The sequence below is a fragment of the Tupaia chinensis genome, unplaced genomic scaffold, assembly GCF_000334495.1.
Source record: "Tupaia chinensis unplaced genomic scaffold, TupChi_1.0 Scaffold142716_1, whole genome shotgun sequence".
In the NCBI taxonomy this organism is placed as follows: domain Eukaryota; kingdom Metazoa; phylum Chordata; class Mammalia; order Scandentia; family Tupaiidae; genus Tupaia; species Tupaia belangeri.
Window position 1 is genome coordinate 393,640 of NW_006202562.1, and position 24,883 is coordinate 418,522.

At 48.7% G+C, this 24,883-nt stretch overlaps 1 protein-coding gene across 1 annotated transcript in view; it reads right to left on the bottom strand.

Annotated features, from left to right (window-relative positions):
* The window catches only part of PYGB (glycogen phosphorylase B), a 66,154-nt gene that overhangs the window by 27,325 nt on the left and 13,946 nt on the right, over window positions 1-24,883 (bottom strand). The window contains exons 2-5 of the mRNA XM_027766354.1: window positions 24,673-24,879; window positions 9,387-9,488; window positions 2,085-2,163; window positions 182-285 (exon numbers count right to left, since the gene is read on the bottom strand). Coding sequence (XP_027622155.1) covers window positions 182-285; window positions 2,085-2,163; window positions 9,387-9,488; window positions 24,673-24,879 — 492 coding nt within the window. The remainder of the gene's footprint in view (window positions 1-181; window positions 286-2,084; window positions 2,164-9,386; window positions 9,489-24,672; window positions 24,880-24,883) is intronic.

Consider the following 24,883-nt stretch of genomic DNA (forward strand, 5'->3'; position numbering starts at 1 on the left):
TCACTAGAGCGAGTACTCGGTTGAGTGTTCGGAAAGGTGACACGGCTTCCCACGGCTTCCACATGCACCCACCCAGGGCACTATGGCCAGACTTCCCCGAGAAGTTAAACTGGGAGCACTGCTGTTCATTTTCTCGTGTGGACGAGAGCTGGAAACCAGGGAAGAATCCCATCTCACCCACCTGCCAGCCGTTGACGATCTTCTGGTTGAAAATCCCAAATTCGTAGCGGATTCCGTAGCCGTATGCGGCCAGGCCCAGGGTGGCCATCGAGTCAAGAAAACAGGCTGGGAAAAGCAATCATAAGTCAGGGACAGCTAGGAGACCCAAGGCCCGCTGGGATGAGGCCCACAGGGCATCTAACGGAGTCGACGGGGACGAGGCAGCCTCTAGCTTCCTGAAACAGACAACTGGGTCCCTTCCCTTGGAGAGCCTGGGGCTCCCAGCCCCCAGAAGGCATCTGTGTGTGTCAGTCAGAGGGTGTGGAGGGATGTAGGGGGAAGGGAAGAACCCCACAGAAGACACGCGAGGTCTGGTGCCTCCTCACATCTGAAGTCCCTCACTGCAAACTCTTAACTGAGGCTTGAAGCTGCCCTACCCCTCTACACATTCTATTTTAAATCCAGTGGTGTTGATGCTAGGGTACGTCACAAAACCTCTCCCTGCACGTCAGTGAAGCAGGCCCAGGAGTGGGGACTGTGTACGATACCCAAAGCCCCAAGTGCCAAGGTGCTGTAGGCCCTCAGACAGCGGCCGAAGCACCGTGTCATCAGAGCGACCCTGTTCTCATCAAAACTTCTTGAAAGACAAGACAAAACAATGTTTTGAATAAAGACTCAGAAGTCAAACTTACTAAACTTCTGCATTAAAAAGGGAACAAAAGGAACACAAACCCACACAGAACACAAGCAAATCCCACAAATGCCTAATCCATCACGGTGTAGCTGCCTGAGGGTCAGGCACTCTGCTGAGGATGAGCCATGGCGTACAGTCTGGCCCTGGTTCTGGACTCATCCTGGCAGGACAGTGATAGTCCGCAGCTACGGCGGGCTCACACATACACAGATACATTTTAGGACAGGTACTCCCTTTACAAAATAGCACTTCCAAAAAGGGTCCATGACACGAAGTGGCTTGGGACCAGGCCACCTGCACCTGGTCCCACATGCATGACGCAAAACCAAAACGTGTTCATGTGACATATCTCTGCTCCAGAAACAGTCCCTAAGAGCCTTGACACACACAGTGAATCAAATCTCAAATCATGGAGGGACCAGCAGTTAGCGTAATGGCTATGTCGCTGGACTCCCATGTAGCTGACCGCGGTTTGCGCCCCGGACCCGGTGGCTTAAAACTCACACCGGGCGCGTGTGCGTGCGTACCCAAGATCCCGAGAGGAGAACAGAGGAGAAGGGATGGGGGTGTGGCCATTCCCCCTAGGGGGTGGTTTCTCGCTTTCTGTCTCTCTGTCTCTCTCTGTCTGCCTGGCGAGCGCACGTGTTCTATAGCAAAAACTTTAAAAAAAAAAAATCTCAAACCATGGCCAACTATTTCTCCTTCTGTGTTCATAACCTGGCTCCCTCCACCCAGAAGGCTGGCAAAAACAACTGAAACAGACAATGTCTACTGCAAAACTAGGCATGCACTCCGTTGCGGTGGCCACAGAGCCTGACCCTGAAAGAACGGCTGTAGTCTCAGGGCAACCTGGTGCGTGCTGCAAGTGCAGTGTGGGGTAAGCAGGCCGCCTTCACCAACCGGGTTTTGTCCATATATTTCTCCCCTTCATGGGCTTTTGAGTCCTGGAAATTGGCTGGCGTGTCAGGAGCCCCTCCCAGCACCAGCTCGCCCACCATCAGCAAGCTTGGTCTCCGCTGTAACTGTGAAATGCCACCCGTCTGAAGGTGGACACGTACTTTCCGCTTTTCCCCACTGTGACAAGGTTTCAACCCGAGAAACACACTTGGAGATCGACTCCGAGGGAGGCCGATTCGCCCAACCCATCAGGTCAGGAGCTTGCTGCCTTTGGCCTTGCCACGAGGCTGCCACCCAGCCCAGATCGAGCACCTGTCCCGGCCAGCACGAGTACCTGCCAGCCGCCCCAGGCCGCCGTTCCCAAGGCCAGCATCCTCTTCTATCTCCTCCAGTTCTTCCATGTCCAACCCCAGCTGCAAACAGACAGAGGCAACGTTTCAACACCACTTAATCCTTCGCCTCGAATGACAGATATTTAAATCCTGCGAGTTTATAGCAAAAGTTAGAGCCTGCTTTCTCTCAGGCTGGAGAATCTGCTGTTAGTTTGGTGCAAAGTCAATGCAGAAATAGAAGTGCCCATGAATTTTAAAAACTACTACGAGGAGGTGGACACTGGTTCAGCGAGAGTATGACGCTCTGTGGGAAGGTTCCGGGAGTGTTCCAGTGTTCCCCACTGAAACTCCCCGAGTACACCAGACACACGTGTGCCCCTGCTCCAGACTGGGTGAGGCCTGGGGAAGATAGCAGCACCAAGACCCTGTGGGATGTTGTCTCTCCGTCTCTCTTTCTCTTATGCTCAGGAAAGAAATAAATGAATAAACTTAAAAAAAAAAAAGAGTTATTCAAAATTAGACAAGGTTGGGCCCGTAGGTGTCATGGTGGTTAAGGCAGCTGGATCCCACATGGCTGACTGAATAGTTCAAGTTCTGGACCTAGTAGCTTGAAAAATACTCTGGACATGTGTGCGTACGTGCCTAAAATCCCAAGTGGAGAATGGAAGAGAAGGGACTGCAGTGTGGTCATCTCCCTGGGGTTGCTTTATTTCTTTTCTTTCTCTCCCACTCTTTCTCTGGTTTTCTCAGGTAAGCACGCCCTGCGACAAACTTAAAAAAAAAAAAAAAAAAAAAAAGCCAAAGATTATTAACAGGCTATTAGCCTATTTATAGAGAGCAGATTATACTGTGTATCCTAGAAATGAAACTAGTAATTTTTTTTTCCAAATCGTGCGCGTTGAGAGAGACTGAGAGAGAGAGAGAGGGCCTCAAGGCCACAATCCTCCAGCCTCCATAGGTTTTTGCCATAGGGTGGGCGCCACCACACCCAGAAATGAAACTAGTGATTTTAATAATTCTCTCATTTCACATGGAATACTAATACTTCTTTTTTTTTTTTTTTAACTGACAAAGAACATGGGGACTCACCAGAGATACAGAGAAGAAAAAGCAGTCCCCATAGGGATGTGATCACTCAGCAATCCTTTTTGCTCCATGTTTTCATCAGGATTTTGGACACCATGCACAGGTATCCAACATGTTTTTCAAGCCGCCATAACCAGGATTCAAACCATGGCCAGCCCTGTGGGATCCAGCTCCCTATGCATGGGGCTTAACCAGTAAGCTATGGGGCCAGCCATGTTTTTCTTTCCAAGTTTATCTCTTCTATAAGAAAAGGAGAGACAGGCACTCTAACCAGGTCCTTTATGCCGCAATATCCACTGAGTGTCATCCAGCTTGTACACGTGTGTGTGCCCAGTACACATAGGGAGGCTTCAGGATGTAAGCCCAGGGCCAGCCTGATGGCTTGATGGTTAAAGGAGCCACACCCACATGGCTCAGATGCATGTGGTTCAAATTCCTGGCCCCAGTGGCTTTTTAAACGTCCCAGGTGGACCCAGCAATGCAGAGTTAGGTTACAGCTGTGAAACCATCTGGTCCGTGAAATCTTAAACCCACACCTAACAGCACCATTCCTGTGGTTATTCAAGTTCTATCCAGTCTTGGGGACTAGATACAGCATTTAAAAATTAGAGCAAAAGCAACAAAGTCACAACTACTTAAACTGACTCATCACAATACCAGAATGAAGATATTAAGGTTCTCAACTGTGGAACATGGATAAGCATTCCATTAATGGAGCTGTGGGGTATGAACTTGACAAACTGTTGTTGTGTTTCTAGATGGGTGGATTTCAAACATTTTGGTCTCAGGAGGATGCAAAGAGCTTTTGTTCATGTGAAGTCTATCAAAATGTATCGAGTTAGGGACCAGCAGTTAGCATAATGGCTATGACGCTGGACTCCCATGTAGTCGACTGTGGTTCGAGTCCTGGACCCAGTGGCTTAAACTCACACCGGGCACGTGTGCATGTGTTCCCAAGATCCCGAGAGGAGAATGGAGAAGGGATTGCCCGGCGTGGCCATCCCCCGGGGGGTAGATTTCTCCCTTTCTGTCTCTCTGTCTCTCTCTGTCTTTCTGGCGAGCGCACACGCCCTATAGCAAAAATCTCTCCAAAAAAAGAAAAAAAAAATTATCAAATTAGAAATGAAAGTCTAAAATCAAATTTTAAGTACATATATGAATTAATTTAAAAATAAACTCACTACATGTTAACATGAATAACAAAGTTTAATGCACAATAACTAAATTCTTGAAAACAAAACAAAAAAATTACTGAGAAGAGAGGCAGTGTTTTTATAAATCTCTTTATTGGTTTTTCTACTTCAGCATTCAATCAGTTGTGATTACCTATCATGTAATCTGGAAAACTTCACTGTATACTCAGGAGAGACTACTAAAAAAGACACATACCAGGACCAGCCAGTGGCATGGTGGTTAAAGCGCTGGAGTGCTGCATGGCCGACCACGGTTCAAGTTCCAGGCCTGGCAGCTTGAAACTCATGCTGAATGTGTGTGTGCGTGCCCAAGATACTGAGAGGAGAATAGAAGAAAAAAGATTGCAATGTGGCCATCCCTCCAAGGGGTGATTTTTTGCTTCCTTTCTCTCCAGCAAGAGCAAGCACTCTATAACAAAACTCTCTCTCTCAAAACAAAAAACAAAAAACAAACAAACAAAAAAAAGGGCACATAGCCAGGCCAGCCTGTGGCCTGGTGGTTAAGGCAGCTAGATCCAACATGGCCAACTATGTGGTTCAAGTCCTGGACCCAATGACTTAAAAAAGATGCCAGGTGAGTGTGCATGCATTCCCCAAGCCCCAGGAGACACGGAGGAAAAGGGATCACAGCATGACCACTGCCCATGGGAGGTGCTTCCTCACTTTCCCGCTCTGTCTTTGTCTCATGCCAGCAAGTAAGCCCGCCCTCTAGCAAATTAAAAACAAAGAAAGAAAAAGAAAAGGCAAGTAGCACCTCAGGGTTATGAAAACAGTTCTGATCTAACAGACCCCCTGGAAGACCTCGTGGACCTGGGAGTCTGCACCAACGTAGAGAACCAGATAAATTATGAGGAGTGAGACAGAAGTTGTGAAGAAAAAACACTTGGGTCATAAATACACAGCACATGCGAAGGAGACAAAATTGTATAACATGTACAGGAATCTAATTCAAAGTAAAATTTCAAAATATGATGATTTAAACTTAATTCCCAAGCTCTTTCAAAGAGTATGTTCCACCAAAAATATTTGGGGTGTGTCAGGGAGGTAGGCCTGATCCAGTAATAAATCATCAGTTCAAAGGTAGGAAATATGGGGGCTAGCAGGTGGCAGAGTGGTTGGGGTGCTGGACATGGTTAATCATGGTTCAAGTCCCAGACCTGGTGGCTTGAAACTCACATGTGCCCAAAATCCTTAGAAGAGAATGGAGGACAAGAGGCTGTGGCATGGCCATTCCTGTGGAGGCTGATTTCTCTTTCTGTCTCTGTCTCCCTCTGTGTCTCTGGTGACTACACACGACCTGTAGCAAAAGCAAACAAACAAACAAAAAACCTCTGAAAAAAAAAAAAAAAACATGTTTAGCTACCTTGTGTTTCAAATGTGTCTGACCACAGCATGACTTACTCAGGAAAAAGTGACTGGATTCAGAGACAGACCCACAAAAGGCCGGCTAGGGTCGACGTGGGGAAAGACGTTTTGTTCCTGCAGGTCTCTGGGGGGGCAGGGTCTCAGGACTGTGCTGTGACTCGTCTGCCTCAGCTTCCCAAGCAGCAGTGATTACAAGCAAGCACCACACTGCCCAGCAATCTGGGCAGGCCAGGAACCTTTAGGTTGAATGTGGTAGGCACTCACCCCAGTAGGGCAAACATCACCTTGATTCTGAGAGCATTTTAAACAACACAAGAAGGAGCTAATTGGCAGGCCTACAGTGGGCTTCCAGGCTGAAGCCAGAAAATGAGTGTAAACAAGCTCGTTTCTCTATTGAAATATAAACCGCATACCAGAAAATTTGCTATTTTTTTTTTTATGAGGATTTTGCCATAGGGTATGTGGGCACTTGCTGAGGCATGGAGACAGTGAGAGGGAAAGTGAGAAATCACCCGCAGTGGGGATGTTCACGCCACAGCTCCTTCGCCTCTGTTCTTCTCCTGGGGTTTAGGGCACGCACGCACATGCACCCAGTGTGATGTTCAAGCTGCCAGATCTGGGACTTGAGCTGCAGTTAGCCACGTGGAAGTCTAGCACTTTATCCACCATGCCACCTGCTGGCCCCAACACTCACCCTGTAAGGTACATGTCCACGGAGCCATCCAATCCTTAGAACGAGCTGTTACACAATCAAACAAAGCCCCACCTATTAGCAACTGCCCCATCCCCGGCCTCTGCTAATCATCCCTACTTTCTGTCTTGGTGCATCTGCCAGTTCTGGGCAGCTCACAAAAATGGAAATACACAGTATGTGGCCTTTTATGGCTGGCTTTTCTTTTTTGGCCAGAAGGCATGAGTGCTAGCCAGAGATGGAGAAAGCACTCCCTAATGAGGCATGGGCATGTTGCAATCCTTCTTCCTTCATTTCCTGTCAAAATTTTGGGCATGCATATACACACATCAGGCACGTTTCAAGCTGCCAGGAGCTGGGGGAAGAAGAGAATGGGGAAACACTGATGTGCACAGAGTTTCAGACTGGGAAAGCAACAATGTTCTGGGGTGAAGAGTGGTGACAATTGCAGAACAATGGGGGTATAACTTTAGGGCACCTGCTGACCTTCTTGGCATATTTCTCAAGACACCAGGGCTGGGATTTGAACTAGGTCAGCCATGTGGATCTAGCTTTCTATGCACATTGCTTAACTGCTGTGCTACTGAGCCAGCTCTCTTAAAAATTTATTTTAAAATTGAAACTGCAAGTAAAGTATCACTTTAAAGAATGTATATATTTTTTTTAGTGATAGGTTTTTCAAGAATTATTTAATTTTATTATTACTATTACTATTATTATTTTTAATGTTATGAGGCACATGTGCTCACTAGTGAGAGAGAGAGAAAGTGAGAAAGCAAGATGCCAGGTCCAGGACTCGAACTGTGGTAGGCCATGTGGGATTCCAATGCCTTAACCACCATACCACCTGCTGGCCCAAAAAATGTACACTTTAAAAGGATACATGTGGCCAGCTGCCTGGCACTCACTCCATAAAGCAATGCTTTGCCATGCTGAAGCCACAGGGGATGTCACAGGCTTGCACCCTGAGGGCTTCCTGTACACACTGCATGTGCTCACTTGTCCCTGTGATCCTGGCTGGCTGAGACTGGGAGGTCATGGCATGAGGAGGGGCACACACACTCTCTCTCATGGAAGAAATTTGCGAAAAAGAAAGGGTATGTATGTACCTGTATTTTGTAAGTTTTTATAAATGTTATTTGTGTAATAAAAATTATAAATAGATAAACATTTCCTAAAACTTGTACTGTATGTAAGAACTGTACAAAGGAAAATGTTTCAAAATATCTCAAAAACTAACACTGCACACAACCGCAAAATTCACAAAGGATATGGCTAAGACATGCTGTGCTCTGTGCTGTTCCTCACGGACACGACTGACATTAATAATCGGCAAGCAGAACACAGACAAGTCACCTGCCAGGGCAGCCAAGATCTTGTTAGATAACTTTAAGCTAAGATTCCTACTGTGGTGAGTAAAATGTGGGTTCCATTCTACTGTGCCAACTGAGATTATGCGCCCCAGATGCCCCTTTTCACTAAGTCCTAAAGGGGACAAGAGCCCCCAACAGTGTTGAGACATCTCACAGCCTCAATTTACACCCCCAAGGACACCCTGGAGCTCCTCCACCTAAACCCAGCAGAGACAAGGGAGGAGGCAGGGTGCAGGGAGGAAGGACGGCTTGGGTAAGAATCTTTCATACATGTGCAAAACGGGAAGAGCTTACAGGTTTACAGTCCGGAAATTCGGCACTGGAGATTCACTGGGGGGGGAGGAAGGGGAAGAGGACAGAGGAACTAGAAGGCAGCGGCAACCAATCACAGTTCATTAGAAGGCAGCGACAGCCAATCATAGTTCAGTTCTCAGAGGCCAAACGGACCATGAAGGGCAAGCTCAGAGTGAGCCACTGTCAATGAAGAACCCCTACGGAAAGCCAATTTCTACTCTGATTAGGGGAGAAAGGACCGTTTTTTTTTTTCTTCTTTTTTTTTGAGAGGTTTTTGCTATAGGGCGCGTGCACTTGCCAGACAGACAGAGAGAGACAGAGAGACAGAAAGCGAGAAATCACCCCCCAGGGGGGATGGCCACACTGCAATCCCTTCTCCTCCAGTCTCCTCCTGGGATCTTGGGCACGCACGCACACGTGCCCAGCGTGAGTTTAAGCCACTGGGTCTGGGACTCGAACCGTGGTCGACTATGTGGGAGTTCAGCGACATAGCCATTACGCTAACTGCTGGTCCCCGAAGGGCCGTTTTATAACCGGAGGGTAGGGTAAGCTCAGGAAGTTTTATTAGGGGTGGGAGGGAAACCAGAAGAGAGTTACCAGTTTAATAAAACAGAAATAGGGGGGCAGCAAGTGGCATGGTGGGAGCACTGGACTCCCATATGACCAACTGCGGTTTGAGCCCAAACCTGGTGGCTGCTTTCTCACTGTCTCTCTCGCGTGAGCACACATGTCCTATAACAAATTTAAAAATAATAAATAAAATTAAATAAAAAATAATTAATTAAAAAAGAAAAAAGAAATGGGGGCCTAGTGGGTGGCATGACCGAAATGCAACTGGACCCACACCATGGTCCACCCTGGTCCCTGAAGTCCCAGGGCCAGTGATCCAGAGCCGAGGCTGGGATGGTTATAACACGAGGACTCTGCTGTGGGTGCTTATGTCTGTCTGTTTCTCTTTTCTCTCATGGAAAGAATAGATGAATAAACTTTTTTTTAAAAAGAGAGAGAGATAGTAATGGAAAAGTACTAGCCACTTCCACTATGTTATAAATCTGCTTTGGGCTGCAGAGTGCAATGGAGTCTAGAAACCTCCAAATCTTGCATCCCAGTTCAACCCAGTCCTCGCACACCCTGAATCACCTTCCCATCAATTCTCTCTTTCTCCCTTTGAGAGAGAGGAGGAGCACCCCACCAGGCACTCCCACTCCCAGACAGCTGAAAAGGTCAGGCTCTCCTCTGGGGGAAAACACACTGAGGCCTCATGCACATGAGAGGCCACCGGACGCTGGCCACAGGTCCTACCTGGTAAATAGCTTCATCGCAGGCGTTCTGCAGGCCCAGGTTCACCATGGTGTTCTGCAGCGTTCGGCCCATGTAGAACTCCAGTGACAGGTAGTAAATGCGCTAAGGAAGCAAAAGACAGCCTTAGGTTCCCATTCCATTCCACGCATTAGGAAGGCCATGGGCGGCCAATCTTATGGAGCCACCAAGCACCCACTTAGGACTCACACTCAGGTCAGCCCCACACTTGAAACCACTCATGCAAAAACGGGCTTGCTCACTTCAGCGAGGCTCCACCAGCCTGAGCTGCCCAAGGGTGGCCCAGTGAGCTGGTCTGGGCCGCATCCTGCAGCAAGCAGTCCCTTCCGCAGTGTGACTGTAAATTAATCTCCCTGGCTGCGCAGAGCCAGGCGGTTTTGTGGGTAGGACGAGGCCCCGGAATTGAGCAGATGCAGGCCTGACTTGGCCTCGTACCAGTTGTGTGCCCTTGGGCATCTCTAACAAGGAATGAAACAGCCCTACGAGGTAGGGAACACTTTCAGGACTGCAGGTGAAGCCCTAATGAGCACAGCTGCAGGCACACATTAGGTACTCGTGAACATCAGACAGCAAGGGATGGCGGACGGATAAACACATGGCCTGTTTCCATGAGGCAGAGTCTGGGTTTGCCTGTGCCTGTGGGCAGGCTTTGGGTCCAGCTTTGCAGCTCTGTGTAAGTGAGGTGCCATAACCAGGACGCCAGCACATTCAGTGCCTACTGGGCACCGGCAGAGTACTAAGAACACCCACGTACTCTGCCATGGACTTCTCGCAACCACCCGCAGGGGCCATGGGACTAAAAGTGGCCATAGCTCAGAGTCCCTGCTCTTCCACATGGCTCCACGCAGCCACCTGCTATGCTGTCAAAGCCAGGTCTGGGGATCTGGACCCACAGGGAGGGTCCCAGGTTTTTGTTCCAGGGTCTCCCTGTGCATGCAATCCAGGCTGGCAAGGCAGGGATGGATCCCAGTATGTGGTGCCTCCCTCCATCCCCACAATGGAAGAAATAAAAAAAAAAAAAAATAGGAGCTGTCAGGTAGCACGGTGGTTAAGGTGGTGGACTCCCATACGGCTGACCATGGTTTGAGTTCCGGACCTGGCAGCTTCTCTCTATCTCTTTCTGGGAAGTACATGTGCCCCATAGCAAATTAATAATAAATAAATAAAATAAAATAATTATTAAAAGAAAGAAAGAAACTAACTTTTTTTAAAAAGGCCTGGAGAAAATTAATGAGGAAGAGACAAATCTCCCTTACAGAGTAATTGCAGGTTATAAATGTAGAAGGAACAAGAGGAACAGAAAACCACCATGGGAACTCCACAGGAATAACTGACGGAGGCCGGAGCCATTGCTGCATGTACTGGGGACACTACTTTGAGGACTGACAGGATAGCTACACAACCTCCAAATATTTCTCAATTGTCGTGGTAGCTTCTTTTTTAACTATTTATTTAATCTTATTTATTATTATGATTATTTTTTAATTTGCTATAGGGTACACATGCGAGAGAGAGGGAGAGAGAAAGTAAGTAAGCTGCCAGGTCTGGGATTCAAACCATGGTCAGCCCTGTGGGAGTCTAGCTCCTTAACCACCCACCACACCACCTGCTGACCCGTGCAATGGTAGTTTTTTTGTTTTTTGGGTTTTTTTTTTTTTTTTTTTGGAGAGGTTTTTGTAATAAGGCGCATGCGCTCACCAGAAAGACAGAGATAGAGAGATAGAAGGTGAGAAATCACCCCCTGGGGGTATGGCCACACCATAATCCCTTCTCCTCCAATTTCCTCTCGGGATCTTGGGCACACACGCACACACGTGTGGTGTGAGTTTAAGCCACCAGGTCTGGGATTCGAACTGCGGTCAACTACATGGGAGTCCAGTAACATAGCCATTATGACAACTGCTGGTCCACTGCAGTGGTAGTTTTAACAAATGGCCCAACTTCTTCTTCATTCTGGGAGGTGGAGCTTAATTCCCCACCCCCACAAGAGCTAGAGCACATGGAGTATGAGAGGAAGCCACAGTGACTTGTGTACAGTTGACAAACCTGGCCATGGAGGATAGGGATCCCCTGTGCTGCGATGTAAAGGGTACTTTTCCTGTGTGCTCCTCCCCAAAACCCATAACCCAGTCTACCCACAAAGAAACCTCAGACAAACCCAAATAGAGGGATGTTCTGTAACATGCCTGACTCATGTTCATCAAATCTGTCAAGGCCATGAAAGGCCAGGAGAAATCACCAAACCATCACAGATCTAATAAATGAGTTCAGGAAGGTAGCTAGAGGGTGCAAGAGTAATACAAAAGCAAATTACAGTAATTATTTGTCATTAATTAATTATTCATAAATAATTATATGAATATAAAAATCCATTGCCTTTTAATACAGTAGCAATGAAAATTCCAAAAATAAAATGAACAAGCACAGGGTTAAGATTTATAGACTGAAAATTTAAAAATCACTGATATTTTAAAAAAGACTTAAACAAATTAAAAGACATCCCATGTTAATGGATTCAAAGACTTAATGTTATTAAGATGGCAATACTCCCAAAACATGAGGGCACTTTAAAAAGTTGGTGGAAAAACGGAATTAAAATAAGAGTTTATTTTGGTGCAAAAATACTTTGAAATACATTGCAGTTTTTTTCATAATGTGCATTTTCCATAAACATTTTGAAGACTCCATGTATAAGAAAATTCTGTTTTTATCTAAATCTACTTGTTGAAAGAACATACCAAGACCAGCAGGTGGCATAATGGTTATGTCACTGGACTCCCACATAAGTCGATTGCGGTTCAAGCGCCAGACCCATCAGCTTAAAACTCTCACCAAGAGTGCAGGTGTGTGTGCCCAAAATGCTGAGAAAGGAGAAGGGATTACTACGTGGCCACCCCCCCCCCGGGGGGATGATTTTTTGCTTTCTGTCTCTCTGTAGAGCACATGCACCCTCAATCAAAAGTCTCTATGAACCAAAAAGAAGAAGAAGAGGAGAAGGAGGAGGAGGAGGAGGAACATACCAAAACAATCAGAGTCAATGGCCTGTTTTTACTTTTCTGATCATCTGCTTGTATGGCTTCTAAACTAAGAGCCAAACTCCAATGTCCTCTATGTAATAAAACGTAGAACAGCACCATGGACGAGTCCTGACAGGCACCCTGCAAGTACACCTGCTGTCACTCCCGCTCACAGTCCCCTCTTCTGGCCAGCTCCATCACTTTTGTCTGAATTTACTCTACACTTGAAGCAACTTATTATTCTATGGGGTTCCCATAACACTCTGCCTCCCCTCCCACAAGGGAGGCCAAGGGCATTGTCTGGGCAGGCTTATCAGCAAATGTGAAAGCATACTGAGCCCACAAGGCCCCCGCTGCCTGGGGAAACGCTGTGAACCAAAGGTTCGAGCACAGTCATTTCCTCCTCCCATATACACAGAAGGTCCCATGTACCTACGCCTGGAGTTCTCCCCAGGAGCCTTTACAAAGGCTGACAGGGCAGGAATACACCAAGATGTTGGTATTTTGTCTTTAACTTAAATTGTGTATTTTTAAAGTTGTAGTTTGATCTTCTGGCAAAAATGTCTTACTTTTTACCTGCCACTGTGGGGGAAAAAACTAAAAAGGAAGTTTCACAGTTGACCCCCAAGAACTTGATCACCTCTACTGGTGTGGACTGGACACTGAGGCATCAGATGCTGGGCCTAGACTCAAAACCTTGGGCTCTAATTCTCCTCCCAAGGTGAATGCGGGTATCAGATGCTGTGATTTGAGTGTCCCCCCAGGATTCACGTTAGACTTGGCTATATTGCAACAATATTAAGAGGAAACCCAGTACCTTCATGGTGTTGAAAGGTGGGGTCCTTTGAGAGTGATTAGGTGATTATAGTGGGGTTCCTTTGACCCCTGGTGGGTTTAAAGGAGAAGAGGCCAGGGCAGACACAAGGATGGAGGTAGACATGCAGCTCCTGTCCTCTCCTGATGTGGTGCCCTAAGTGGCCTCGGGACTCCACCAACAGGAACACCTCAGCCAGATGTGGCTACTGGCCCCTGGAACTTCAAACCGTGAACTAAATAAACTCTATTGTCTTCAGTTACCTGGATCCAGGTATTTTCTGTTAACACCAATGGAATGGACTAGAACATCAAGGCTTCTGCAAATACAACGGGAGCTTCCTGCTGCAGCTCGGTGTAAGAGGAGCCGACGCAGTGCCCCGTAGTTCCCCTGCGCACAGCCCATCCGGGCAGGGTCAGGGCGCCGAGCTGCACAGGTACCACTGCAGGCCTGCTCGGCTGCCAGCCGGGTGCAGTGCGCCAGGGTACGACAGTCCTTACTGCGCAGGTCTTGGGACTGATTTTCATTTAAGAACTTTCATGGTTCCCTCAGATATTTTGGTTTTGGTTTTCCCATTTTCCTTAAGATGATCCAGAGTGAAAACCCTCAAACCCACCAGGCTTGCTGGGAGCCAGTCAGGAAATGCAGAGACTTGCATCTTACACCGTCTTGGTTCCATTCCAACCCCCAGCAACTGCCAGGTGACCTGGCGACACCACACCCACTCCTGGGTTTACACAAGGCTAGGCGTGGACTGGAGCAGGGCTGGTTCTCCTCACTGTGCTAGATTTTTAAGGAGCACCGCAGGGCCTAATGGATTGGTGGGATGGCAGCTCTAGAAAAACCAGGTGGGAGCACGGCCTTGTCCAGGCGGCAGGTTAGGGGCCAGCTGCTCACTGCCCCAAATCCTGCTGCTGCAGGGTGGCAGCAGGCTCCCTAACTCTCCTGACAGAGCTCTCCTGGGGATGAACGGGCGCCTGATCTCTCTCGGGTGGCACCTTCTCGCAATGTGACTGTGACGAGTGTTGAGTGGCCTTGGCAGCCTCTACTCATTTTTTTTTTGTACGCTGGGCCTATTTATTTCACGCAGCGCCCATGCTACCAGGCAATTCACAGAAAGGCCTGACCAAAGCTCTGTGGCACAGCTGAAAATATGAACAACACAAAAATTACACAATGTGTCTGTTAAACTTCTTTAGTCACCTTGGGAGTGTGCGGACCCTAGAAATGGAGCTCCACACCATCAAACAGAACGTGGCTTTGCTAGTTACACAATTGAGGTTAGCAGAGCAGGCCTGCAGAGGTCTCCAACGTCTTGTGCCTCTCTGGAAGGGATTTTAATTAGTTTGTTTGACAGAAGTGTCTGAACACCCTGGTGGAAAAGAAAGAAGGAAATTTCCCAACACTCAGGGCAACAAAACGGACATGGGTGACTGCTCTCACCAGGACAAAGGGCCTGAATCAGAGATCTGTACTGTGCCCAGGAAAGTCAGCAGCTCTCCTGCCCACTTGGTCCTGTCCTCGCCTATCCTGTGCCCCCACACCATAACAGACCACCTGCCATCTTGTGGGGGTGAGCAGGCACAGCATGGCCCTGATGTGACCCATGGACAGCACACTGACCCAGCCTGGAGGCCAGTGAGCACGTTCCCCTGGCTGGGTTCCGGATGGGCACCAGTCTCCCCAGAGGTACTGGGCTGCCCTGTTTGGGTGGGCCTGTCCTCCCGCCTCCTGCTTGTGAGCCCCACACAGCCCTGAGGCCCAGAGAAAGGAGAAATACTGGAGAAGCACCGTCCCGTCCTGGGTTTTCCTGACCTGTCACAGCTCCCACTGTTGTGGGAGGGTGGCTCCCAGAACAGCTTTATAAAATCATTACTAAAAAAAAAAAAAAAAAAGTACAAAAACCATTACTGTATTCATCCTAAGGATTCAAGGATTCTCAGTCGCTCTCACCCCATCACATAAGCACTTGCTATTAAAATTAAGTGCCAGGAAAACATGGCTTTCAGTGAAGAACTGGGACCAAGAGGGACACAGATTTCCGATTACTTTAGGTACTGGTACCAAAGGCAGGTCTGTCTGCTTAATTCTGAAAATGCAAACTAAATAGGGACCAGCAGTTAGCATAATGGCTATGTCGCTGGACTCCCATGTAGTCGACCACGGTTCGCGTCCAGGACCCGGTGGCTTAAAACTCACGCCGGGCACATGTGCGTGCGTGCCCAAGATCTGGAGAGGAGAATGGAGGAGAAGGGATTGCGGAGTGGCCATCCCCCCCTGGGGGGTGATTTCTCGCTTTCTGTCTCTCTGTCTGTCTGGTGAGCGCACGTGCCCTATGGCAAAAAGCTCTCCAAAAAAAAAAAAAAAAAAAAAAACAACAACTAAATATAAACAGAGCTTTAGGACTTACAGGGATCTTAGCATCACTTGGTTTGGCAGGAAACAAATTTCTTTTGTGCTCTGTAACACTATATTTTTACAATCCACTCACTACAAAACATCCACCCCCTCCTGTTCCAGAGGCAGACAACAATGGGGGCCTCCTTGTCACTGACACATAAGCCAGAGCCTCATCCATTTCTGCTAAAGGATCTGGATTTTGTCAAACTATAACTAGTGAAGTCCCATCATGGTTTTTTCCCTCCCCATGATAGTGTGCATGAGAAAGAGAGCAAGAGAAGCACCCTTGACAGGTTCTGGTCACACTGTCACACCCACCCCCCCACCCCGCCCCAGTCCCCAGCCTTCCACCTTGTCAGTCTTTGGTGACGTATGTTGACCCAGGGATCTGAAACCAGTCAGCCCTGAGGCATCCAGCATCGCAGTCCAGTGCTCTGTGGATTGCGCGGTGTAGGCTCAGCCGATTGTCATTTTTGTTGTTGTTATTTGTTTGTTTTTCTAATTTGCCAGAGGGTGTGTGCTCTGACCAGAGAGAAAGCACCTCCCAACAGGACGTGGTCACGCTGTGATCTCTTCTCCATTCCTCCATTCTGCCTGGATGTGGGGCACGCGCACTCATGCACCCAGTGTGTACTCAAGCTGCTCAGGCCAGGATTCAAACCTGTGGTCAGCCATGCAAAATCTGGCCCCTTTAACCAACAGGCCATGGAGCCAGCACTGTCATTGTTTTAACCAGAACTACTTGCACCTTTCATTTTAGACTAGGTCCGAGCTGAGAAAAGCTACAACCAAAATTCCTTATCATTCCTGTTCCATGAGATCTCACTGAAGATACTGTTAGCCAGACTTTTCTGTTTCTAAATTTATATACATTTCTTTTCCCTTGCCTGTATGCTAAGAACCCTGTTTTGAACAAGTAGAGAAAGAACCTGTCCCTGTCTCCTGCTGTCCATTGAGTCACTGGGAAAGTCATGATGCATTTTTGTGTAGAAAAACAAAGAAAAATGCATCATGACTTTCCTGATGACCTAATGTTTGTTTCATGTCTTAGAATGTCATGGGTTTCTAAACAGCTTGAAGACTTGCTGTTTAATGAAACAAAAAGTATAATCTGAGACTTAAATTCTGTTTCCTTAGCTGCAGCTTATAATTGCATCATTGTATCTTTTTAATTATTTAATTCTATTATTATTATTTTTTTTTAATTTGCTATAGGGCATACACACTCACCAGAGAAAGGCAGAGAGAGAGAGAGAAAGAGAGAGAGAAAGCGAGAAAGCAAGCTGCCGGGTCTGGGACTTGAATGGCAGTTGGCCACATGAGAATCCAGCACCTTGACTTCTGCACCGCAGCTAGCCCCGCAGCACTCTCTCTTTCTGTTTCTTCCCAGTGGGGCAGCTGGGGAAACAGTAAGATCTGCAGGTGACAGCACTGCCTCAGGATGGAAAGCCAGAGTTTAAGCATCTGCCATGGCTATGAAAGAGACCGAGATCGCCCCTGACTTTAGATCCTGGGAATAAAGGGGCCCCTGAGGCTGGAACTAACTTAGCACTTCTGAACACTTATGAGAAAAATGCATTTCTACAGAGACATAATGAGCTGATTATCCCGTTAAAACGTTTAACTTCTAGAAAGTCTGATGGGGGAGTACATGGGAATTTTTTGTCTTACTCTTGCAACTTTTACATCTCAAATAATGTAAAAGTTTGTTTTTTAATTCACTTGAAATGATTAAAATGTGGAAGTGAGTTCAGTTACAAGGCGGGAGTTTGTTTTTTAATTCACTTGAAATGACTGAAATGTGGAAGTGAGTTCAGTTACAAGGCGGGGACAAACTCTTGGTGGAAAAATGGAATGAAAATTTTCTCCAAGTTTACATTGGAGATAAAAAACCCCTAACGCCCACGCATGACTTTTTCACAATATGGATTTTTTTCATAAACTTTTTGAAGACTTCCTGATCTCATAGACATGAATGGTCCCTGCTGCCATCCTCAGCACCAACTATCAATCAGGGTCCTCGGGAGAAACAGAGGCAAGTACGCGTGTGCATGCACGCAAGGGCGAGGAGAGCCCTCTCACAGAGTCAGAGTCGGCTCGCGCCCCTGCAGAGGTACAAGCCCAGGAGCTGCAGGGAGCGCAGGCGGCAGGCTGGGCACCCCGACTACACTGTAGTTCCGGCCCAGGGTGGTGGGTTGGCAGCATTTGTCGCACACGGTAGGGGTCCCCAACCCAGGGCATGGTCTGGGCCACATAGCAGGCGGCGCGCAGCAAACCAGAGCTAAGCTTCAGCGCATGCGCAGCCGCTCCCACTGTGCTCGCCTGCTGTCAGGTCAGCCGCGTTAATTTCTCTTCCTGCAGAGCGCACCCTGTGTAGACCATGCGTGCGGTTCCAGGATAGGAGGGATCTAGTATGAGTGTTCTCATAAACCATCTTCCCAATTCCTTTGACTGGACCGTGGAAAAACTATCTTCCACAAAACCAGTCCCTAGGGCCAAAAAGGTTGGGGACCTTGAGGCCTTCAACTGGCCGGAGGTGGTCACCCAGCAGTAAGAGTAAGACCTCCGATGTTTGGTTAGGAATTCTCGGCCTGAGCTAAAACCCTAAGTGGTAAGAGCAAGGAGCTCCTTTCAACCACACTTGACTTAATGTTAATGGGGTGACTTTTGAGAAACCCCTTCAAGGTTGGATCTTTCTCACTGTCCCCCAACTTCCAGGGAGAAGAAGGAGGCTGAAGGTCAAGTTAATCACCCAAGACCAAGGATTTAATCAATCGTGGCGTCATAAGACATCTTCCCTAAAATCTCCAGCTGAAGGGGTCCAGAGGTTCTGGGTAAGCGAATCACGGAGGTGCTGGGAGGGTGGCACCCACAGAGGGCGAGGAAGCCCCAAGCACCTCCGTCCTCATACCTTGCCCTGCGCACGCCTTCTACCTCACTATACCCTTTATTTTTAGTTATTTCTTCACAAGTGAGAGAGACAGAGACAGCATCCCAACAGGATCTTCACACCCTGGTAACACCCCCGCTCTCAGGCAGTGTGGAACATGGGCGCACGTGTACCCAGCACAGAAATGTCAATCTCATCAAAAAAACACCTTCATAGAAACACCCAGGGAGATCTCTGGATGTGACCCCAGAACCCTTCCTTGAGGGTCAGCCTCGAAGAGCCTCCCTTCACCGCTGTGCCACGGTCTGGTGCCCCTAGCGGTGTCCTTTATAATTAACTGGCAAATGTAAGTAGAGGGGCCAGCAGGGGGTGCCATGTTAAGGTGCTGGGCTCCCTACTAGTGGCAGCTTACTTTTCCATTCCCTAACCTGGAGGCTTGAAAATCACGCCAGCTGTGTGTGCATGCATGTCGAAATCCTGAGAGGACGAAAGAGAGGAATGTGTGTGGTCATCCCCCTAGCAGGTAACGTCTCTTTTCTGTCCGTCAGTCCTGTCTCTCCAGTGAACGCACAGGCCCTGTAGCGAAAAATCTGTAAAACAATAAAAAGGCCAAGTAGAGTGCTTCCTGAGTCCTATGAGCCATCCCAGCTAACTACCAAACCCAAGGAGGGCTAGTCAGAGGTCAGAAGGGAGTCCCCAGCTGGGGACTGGCGTGGCAGGGGCAGTCTTACAGGGCTGTGCCCTGGTGTGGAATCTGACACTGGCTTTATACAGAGCTCTAGGACAGACTGGAGAGCTGGCTGGTTGGGGGTACGTGCACACGAGTCTCCCTCACGATATGGTGAACAGTCTGCTTCATTCAAAGTCCACTGATATAAATGTCAATCTCGTCCAAAACACCTTCATAGAAACAACCACAATGCTGATCTGGGCACTATGGCCTCACCAAAATGAGCTGTAAAGTCAGCCCTCCCAGCCTGCAGGAGCAGAGGCCATACTGTGCTCTCCAGAAAATCATGGCCCAGGCTGGCAGGCTTCCTACCCTGATGATCTGAGAGCATAACCCTGCCTTCCACTTGGCTGGCTACCCGGGTAATCGGCACAAACAGCTGCCCACAAGAGCCTCCAGCCAGAGAAAAGACCGAGCCCTTGGGACCAGCAGATGGCACAACGGTTACGTTGCTGGACTCCCACATAGTCGACCATGGTTCAAGTTATGGACCTGCTGGCTCAAACTCATGCCCGGTACATGTGCGTACGTGCCCAAGATCCCAAGAGGAGAATGGAGAAGGGACTACAGTGTGACCATCCCCCTCCAAGGGGTGAATTCTTGCTTTTATCATCTCTTTGTCCCTGTCTTTCCGGCAAGCTTACACACCCTATAGCTAAAATCTCTCTTACAAAAAAAAAAAAAAAAAAGACTGAGCCCTCCGCTGCCAGGAAAGCCTGCCCACAGGGTGCAAGCTCGATGCACACAGCCCAGAGAGAACAGGGCCCAGAGGGAGCAAGCAGAGCACCAGGAGTGTGAAGGTCCCAGAGGCCCCTCCCACCACTGACTCACTGAAACAAAAGCTGCAACAGACGTTCTAGGTCATCTTCCTGTAACTCCAGACCATGAAGTTAATGTATTCATTGAAGGGACCTGCAGATGGCATACTGGTTACATCACTGGGCTCCCACATAGCTGACCACAGTTCAAGTCCCAGATCTGGTGAATTAAAACTCACACCAGGCGCGTGTCCATCCATGCCCACCCAAAATCCCAAGAGGAGAATGGAAAAGGGATTGAGATGTGGCCATCCCCCTGAGGGGCAATTTCTCACTTTCTGTCTCTCTCCATCTCTCCAGTGAGCACACACAACATATAGCAAAAATCTCTCTTTAAAAAAAAAAAATCATTGTGATGATCGTATTAAGAATATCAAAATAGTAGGGCCAGCAGATGATATGATGGTTAAGGCACTAGACTTCCACATGGCTGACTGTGGTTTGAATCCCAGATCTGGCAACTTGGAAATCATGTTCAGTGCATGTATGTGTGTGCCCAAAACCTCAGAAGGGACTGCAATGTGGCCATCCCATGGGAAGGGGGGGTGATTTGTCACCTCCCCCCAAGTCTCTTTCCAACATGTGCATGTGCCTTATGGCAAAAGCCTAACGATGACAAAAAAAGAAGAAATATTAAGACAACAGCCCAGGCCCCATGTAAAGCTGCTTCTCCTTAACCGGTCATCATGGTCACGCTGTGGCTCAGGGTAGGAGCCACAGTGAAGCAGTATTCCAGCCATGGCAGGTGGCTGTCCATGTCACACAAAATCTGCTGTACAATGACCCACACAGTAAGCCACACACCGCCTATGCCAGGCCGTACAGCGGGGCTCCCATGGCCCCAGAACTAGGTGCAATCTGCCACTTGCCCTTGTTGCCAGGATTTTTGGTCTGCACTTTGAATCCTGAACTTAACCTGGTCTCCTCCCCTTACTGTCTTCTGTGGTCTGAACGTGTTTCCCTGAAATACGTGTGCTAAAATTTGGTGAATGCTTATAAAGGTGTAAAGAGGGTGGGAATTTAATCATCCATGTGATTAAGAGATGGACCCTTCATGGCTAGCAGATGGCGTAGTGGTTACATGGTTACATCGCTAGACTCCCACATGGCCGACCGCAGTTCGAGTCCTGGACCTGGTGACTTGAAAATCATGCTGGGTACGTGTGTACACGCCCAAAGTCCCTGAAGAGAATAGAAAAGAAGAGATTGCAGTGTGGCCACTCCCCTCCGAGGAGGGGGGGGAGTGATTTCTCACTTTCCCTTTGTGTCTCTAGCAAGCACATGCACCTGATGGCAAAAACCTCTAAAAAAAAAAAAAGAGGTGGCTTCTTCAAGAGGTGATTAGGATTGGATAAGGTTATCAGGGTGGGAACCCTGCCTGCACACTGGTGGGGTTATAAGGAGAGGGTGTGATACCAGAGACACGTGGGTACAGACACAGACCTATGCGAGCAGACCCTCACCGGAGGCCACCACTGAGCTTGCAAAGCCATGAGCTAAATAAACCCCTATTCTCTTAGAGTACTCTGACTCAGTTACTTCTATAGCAGCAGGACAGACTAGGACACTGTCCCACCCCTACTTTCTTTTGGGTCTTCTATTAATTGACCCTTTTGTGTTACATTTCGCACAAGCATCTCCAAGTTCCTTCTGGATGCATGGAACATCAACGTAAAAAAGAAACATTTTTAAAGCGAAACACAGTAACACTGAAGAACTGCAAGGGAGTTCAGAAATAGCTCACCCAGCTTGACTACCCTCATTTTAAAGATGAAAAATAGGAGGCCAGAAAAGGTTCGATCTTTCCAAGCCACAGTGACACAGACTGAACAGAGAGGCCAGGGCCTAGGAGGAGGCCAGATTCACATGCTACCTGCCCTGGCCAGCCAGTTCTTTGCCAGCACCGAGTGGAATGGAGTCCGTGTCCCTGAAGTTTCCCCACCTCACCACTGCTTCAGAGAATCCAAAGGATATCTTCATAGCTAAGCACTGCCTCATGTCAGGCGCATGTGCTCAACTTCGGCCAGATTTCTAATACTGGCTGGGTTAGTGCCTGAAAACCCTTCCTCTGAGCACTCCACTGTTCTACCGTTTCTACTGTCACCAGAGACAAAGCCCAAGAGGGACAGGAGACAACAGGTGCCACACAGTCCATTTTATGAGTTAAAACAAGAGTTTGTGTCAGCACAAAAAAAGATGTAGGAGACAAGTACAGGGCACATTTGCAATGCTATTCTTGGGGGCTGAGACTACAGTTAATTTTTCCCTCTGGCTTAGCTTTGTCTTCTAATTTTTCCTCTAATAATCTTAAGGACTTTCACGATGTTCTAAAAAACAGAAATAATAAATTAAATCAGTCTATTTTATTAAGTTCAGAGTATCATGGTACCACAGCTGAAGTATGCTGGACCATGGCCCTGGGGCCATGACCAGGGCTGGTGTACCTCTGTGGAAATTTGTTTGTTTTGCTATAGGGCAAGTGTACTTGCTGAGACAGAGAGAGAGAAAGTGAGAAATCACCCCCCTGAGAGGGAAAGGCTACACTGCAATGCCTCCTCCTCCATTCTCCTCTCAGGGTTTTGGACACACACACACACACACACACACACACGCCCAGCGTGATTTTCACGCCTCTAGATCTGGGACTTGATTTATGCAGGCCAAGTGGGATCCAGCTGCCTCAACCTCCACGCCACTGCAGGCCCTCTGCAGGGTCTTTACTGGGTGCCCACCTCCCCGCAGGGGCCCTGACTCTGTTTCCGGTCCATTATCAGCAAATGTGTAACTCTTGCCATCAAAGGAGGTGGCGAGCTTATTTTCTTCATGCATTAGCCAGAAAAGTACTTAAATTCCACTTTTCCACCTCCCATTCAGGCTGTGTGGTTTCTTTAAAAGAGAAAGGTTGCCACTGTCATTACCATGGCAGACAACCCGATCAGACCTTTCATGGAGGATCAGGAAACCTGTTCTGCTGAAGGACTAACTCTATTCATGAAGGTCATTTCCGTAAGCCTCAGCCCATCCCTGGCCTCTGCAGGATCTAACCGCAGGTGAATGCTCTAACAGGATCCTGGAGGCGGCCTCTGGGTCCAGCTTCGGGGAGGTGCCCTTGAACACAGAGGCAAAGCTGTCCCCTGTCATCGGCTGCCTGGACAATAACATGCTGCTATGCAGCAGAGCTCTCCCATCCGCAGGGAATCTGGGGAGCCCCTGCCTTCTGGGCAGTCTGCCTGGCAAGGCATCCCGAGTCCTTCCTGTAACAACCTGTTTTGGCTATTTGGAGCCATTTCCTTCTCCCTCTTCTTGCATACTAAATACAAAGAGGCGGGCTGGGATGGCTGGGACGCTAACAACTCTGTCCTTTGCACCAACTCTACTGTTGAAAAAGGAGTGCCCCAGAATACATTTGCAAAAGCAATCGATCTCACTCTAAGCAACTATTAAACATATCTTACTATTCTTCTAAAATACCCTCAACAGAGGAGCTGCCCAGTGCCTGGGTACATAATGCAAACCAAACCTGCAAATTGCAGGCCTACATGTACCCGGTCATCCCCAGTCTCTGCTCTACCTTAGCACACTAGTAGAAAGATAAAATGTACTGACTTGGAAAGCTGCGAGTGAAACCTTACAAGTGTTTATGAACAGAAACAAAAAAGCCACAAAATGGTAGATACAATATACTTTTTTTTTAATTTGTATATATATATTCAGGAATAGAAAAGGTTCTGGGAGGGCATACACCCATACCTTAAAATGGTGAAGTCATAGGGACTATTCCTGACTTTCCTTTCATGCATTTTGTATTTTCTTACTGGAAACAAATTTTTGCAAAGTATAAAAAGAAGTCACAATTACTAAAACAATCTCCATGAACTTCAACCCAAGTTAACTTCTCCAAGTAAGGTGTGAGCACTTCCAAGACAGAGCCATCTCCGAAGACTCCTCGGCGCGGACCCTTCCTGCTTTAAGCAGGCATCTTCAGTGCTGTTCTCGAATCAGCCTAGCTATAAAAAGAAGCCCCACAACGGCCTGATGTCCGCACTCACCCCTTCTAGTCCACAAACAGCCCAGCCCTGATTCCAGTCCCTTTTCTCCTACAAACTGTTGCAGATGGTGGGAGGCGGGTACTGTGGGGCTGGGGCTGGGGCGGGGAAGGGAGGCGGGAGGCGGGAGGCACACTGCGCGCCGCGAAATTCCGCCAGGATTCCGGGGTCTGGATCTGCCGGGAAGAGCGCCCCTTTCCAGGCGCGGGCTCCCAGAGAAAGATCCTGGAGCAGGGCCCAGCAGAGGAAGCCCGGCCCCAGGAATGCGCTCTGCCTCCGGCAGTGCCCGAGGTCAGGACAGGAAGCGCGGCCGGCCGACCCCCGGGGGAACGCGGTAGGCAGGAGTGGCGGGGCAGGGCGCCCACCCAAAGCTAGTCTCCTCCAGGGACTGCGGGGGCGGGGGAGCCGCCCTCACCCCGCGACTACGCGCCCCTTCGGGGAGGCGGGGCGCTCCACAGGCCGGGGCTCAAAGCAGCCCAGGCCCCGGCTGGCCTTCTGGGGGCGGGCAGCGCGCGGCCGAGCACCGCGACGCCCTGCAGCGCCCGGCCCTCACCTTGGGGTCGCGCTCGTAGTAGTGCTGCTGCGTGCGGATCCAGCGGCCCACCAGGTGGTCGCGCACCGTGTGTGCCAGCGCGAAGAAGTAGTCGCGGGGCGTGGCCACGTTGCGGTCCTTGACCAGCGTGAAGTGCAGGTGCCGGTTGAAGCTCTTCCGCACCTCGGCCACGTCGCCCAGCCCCGCGATGCCACGCACACTGATCTGCTTC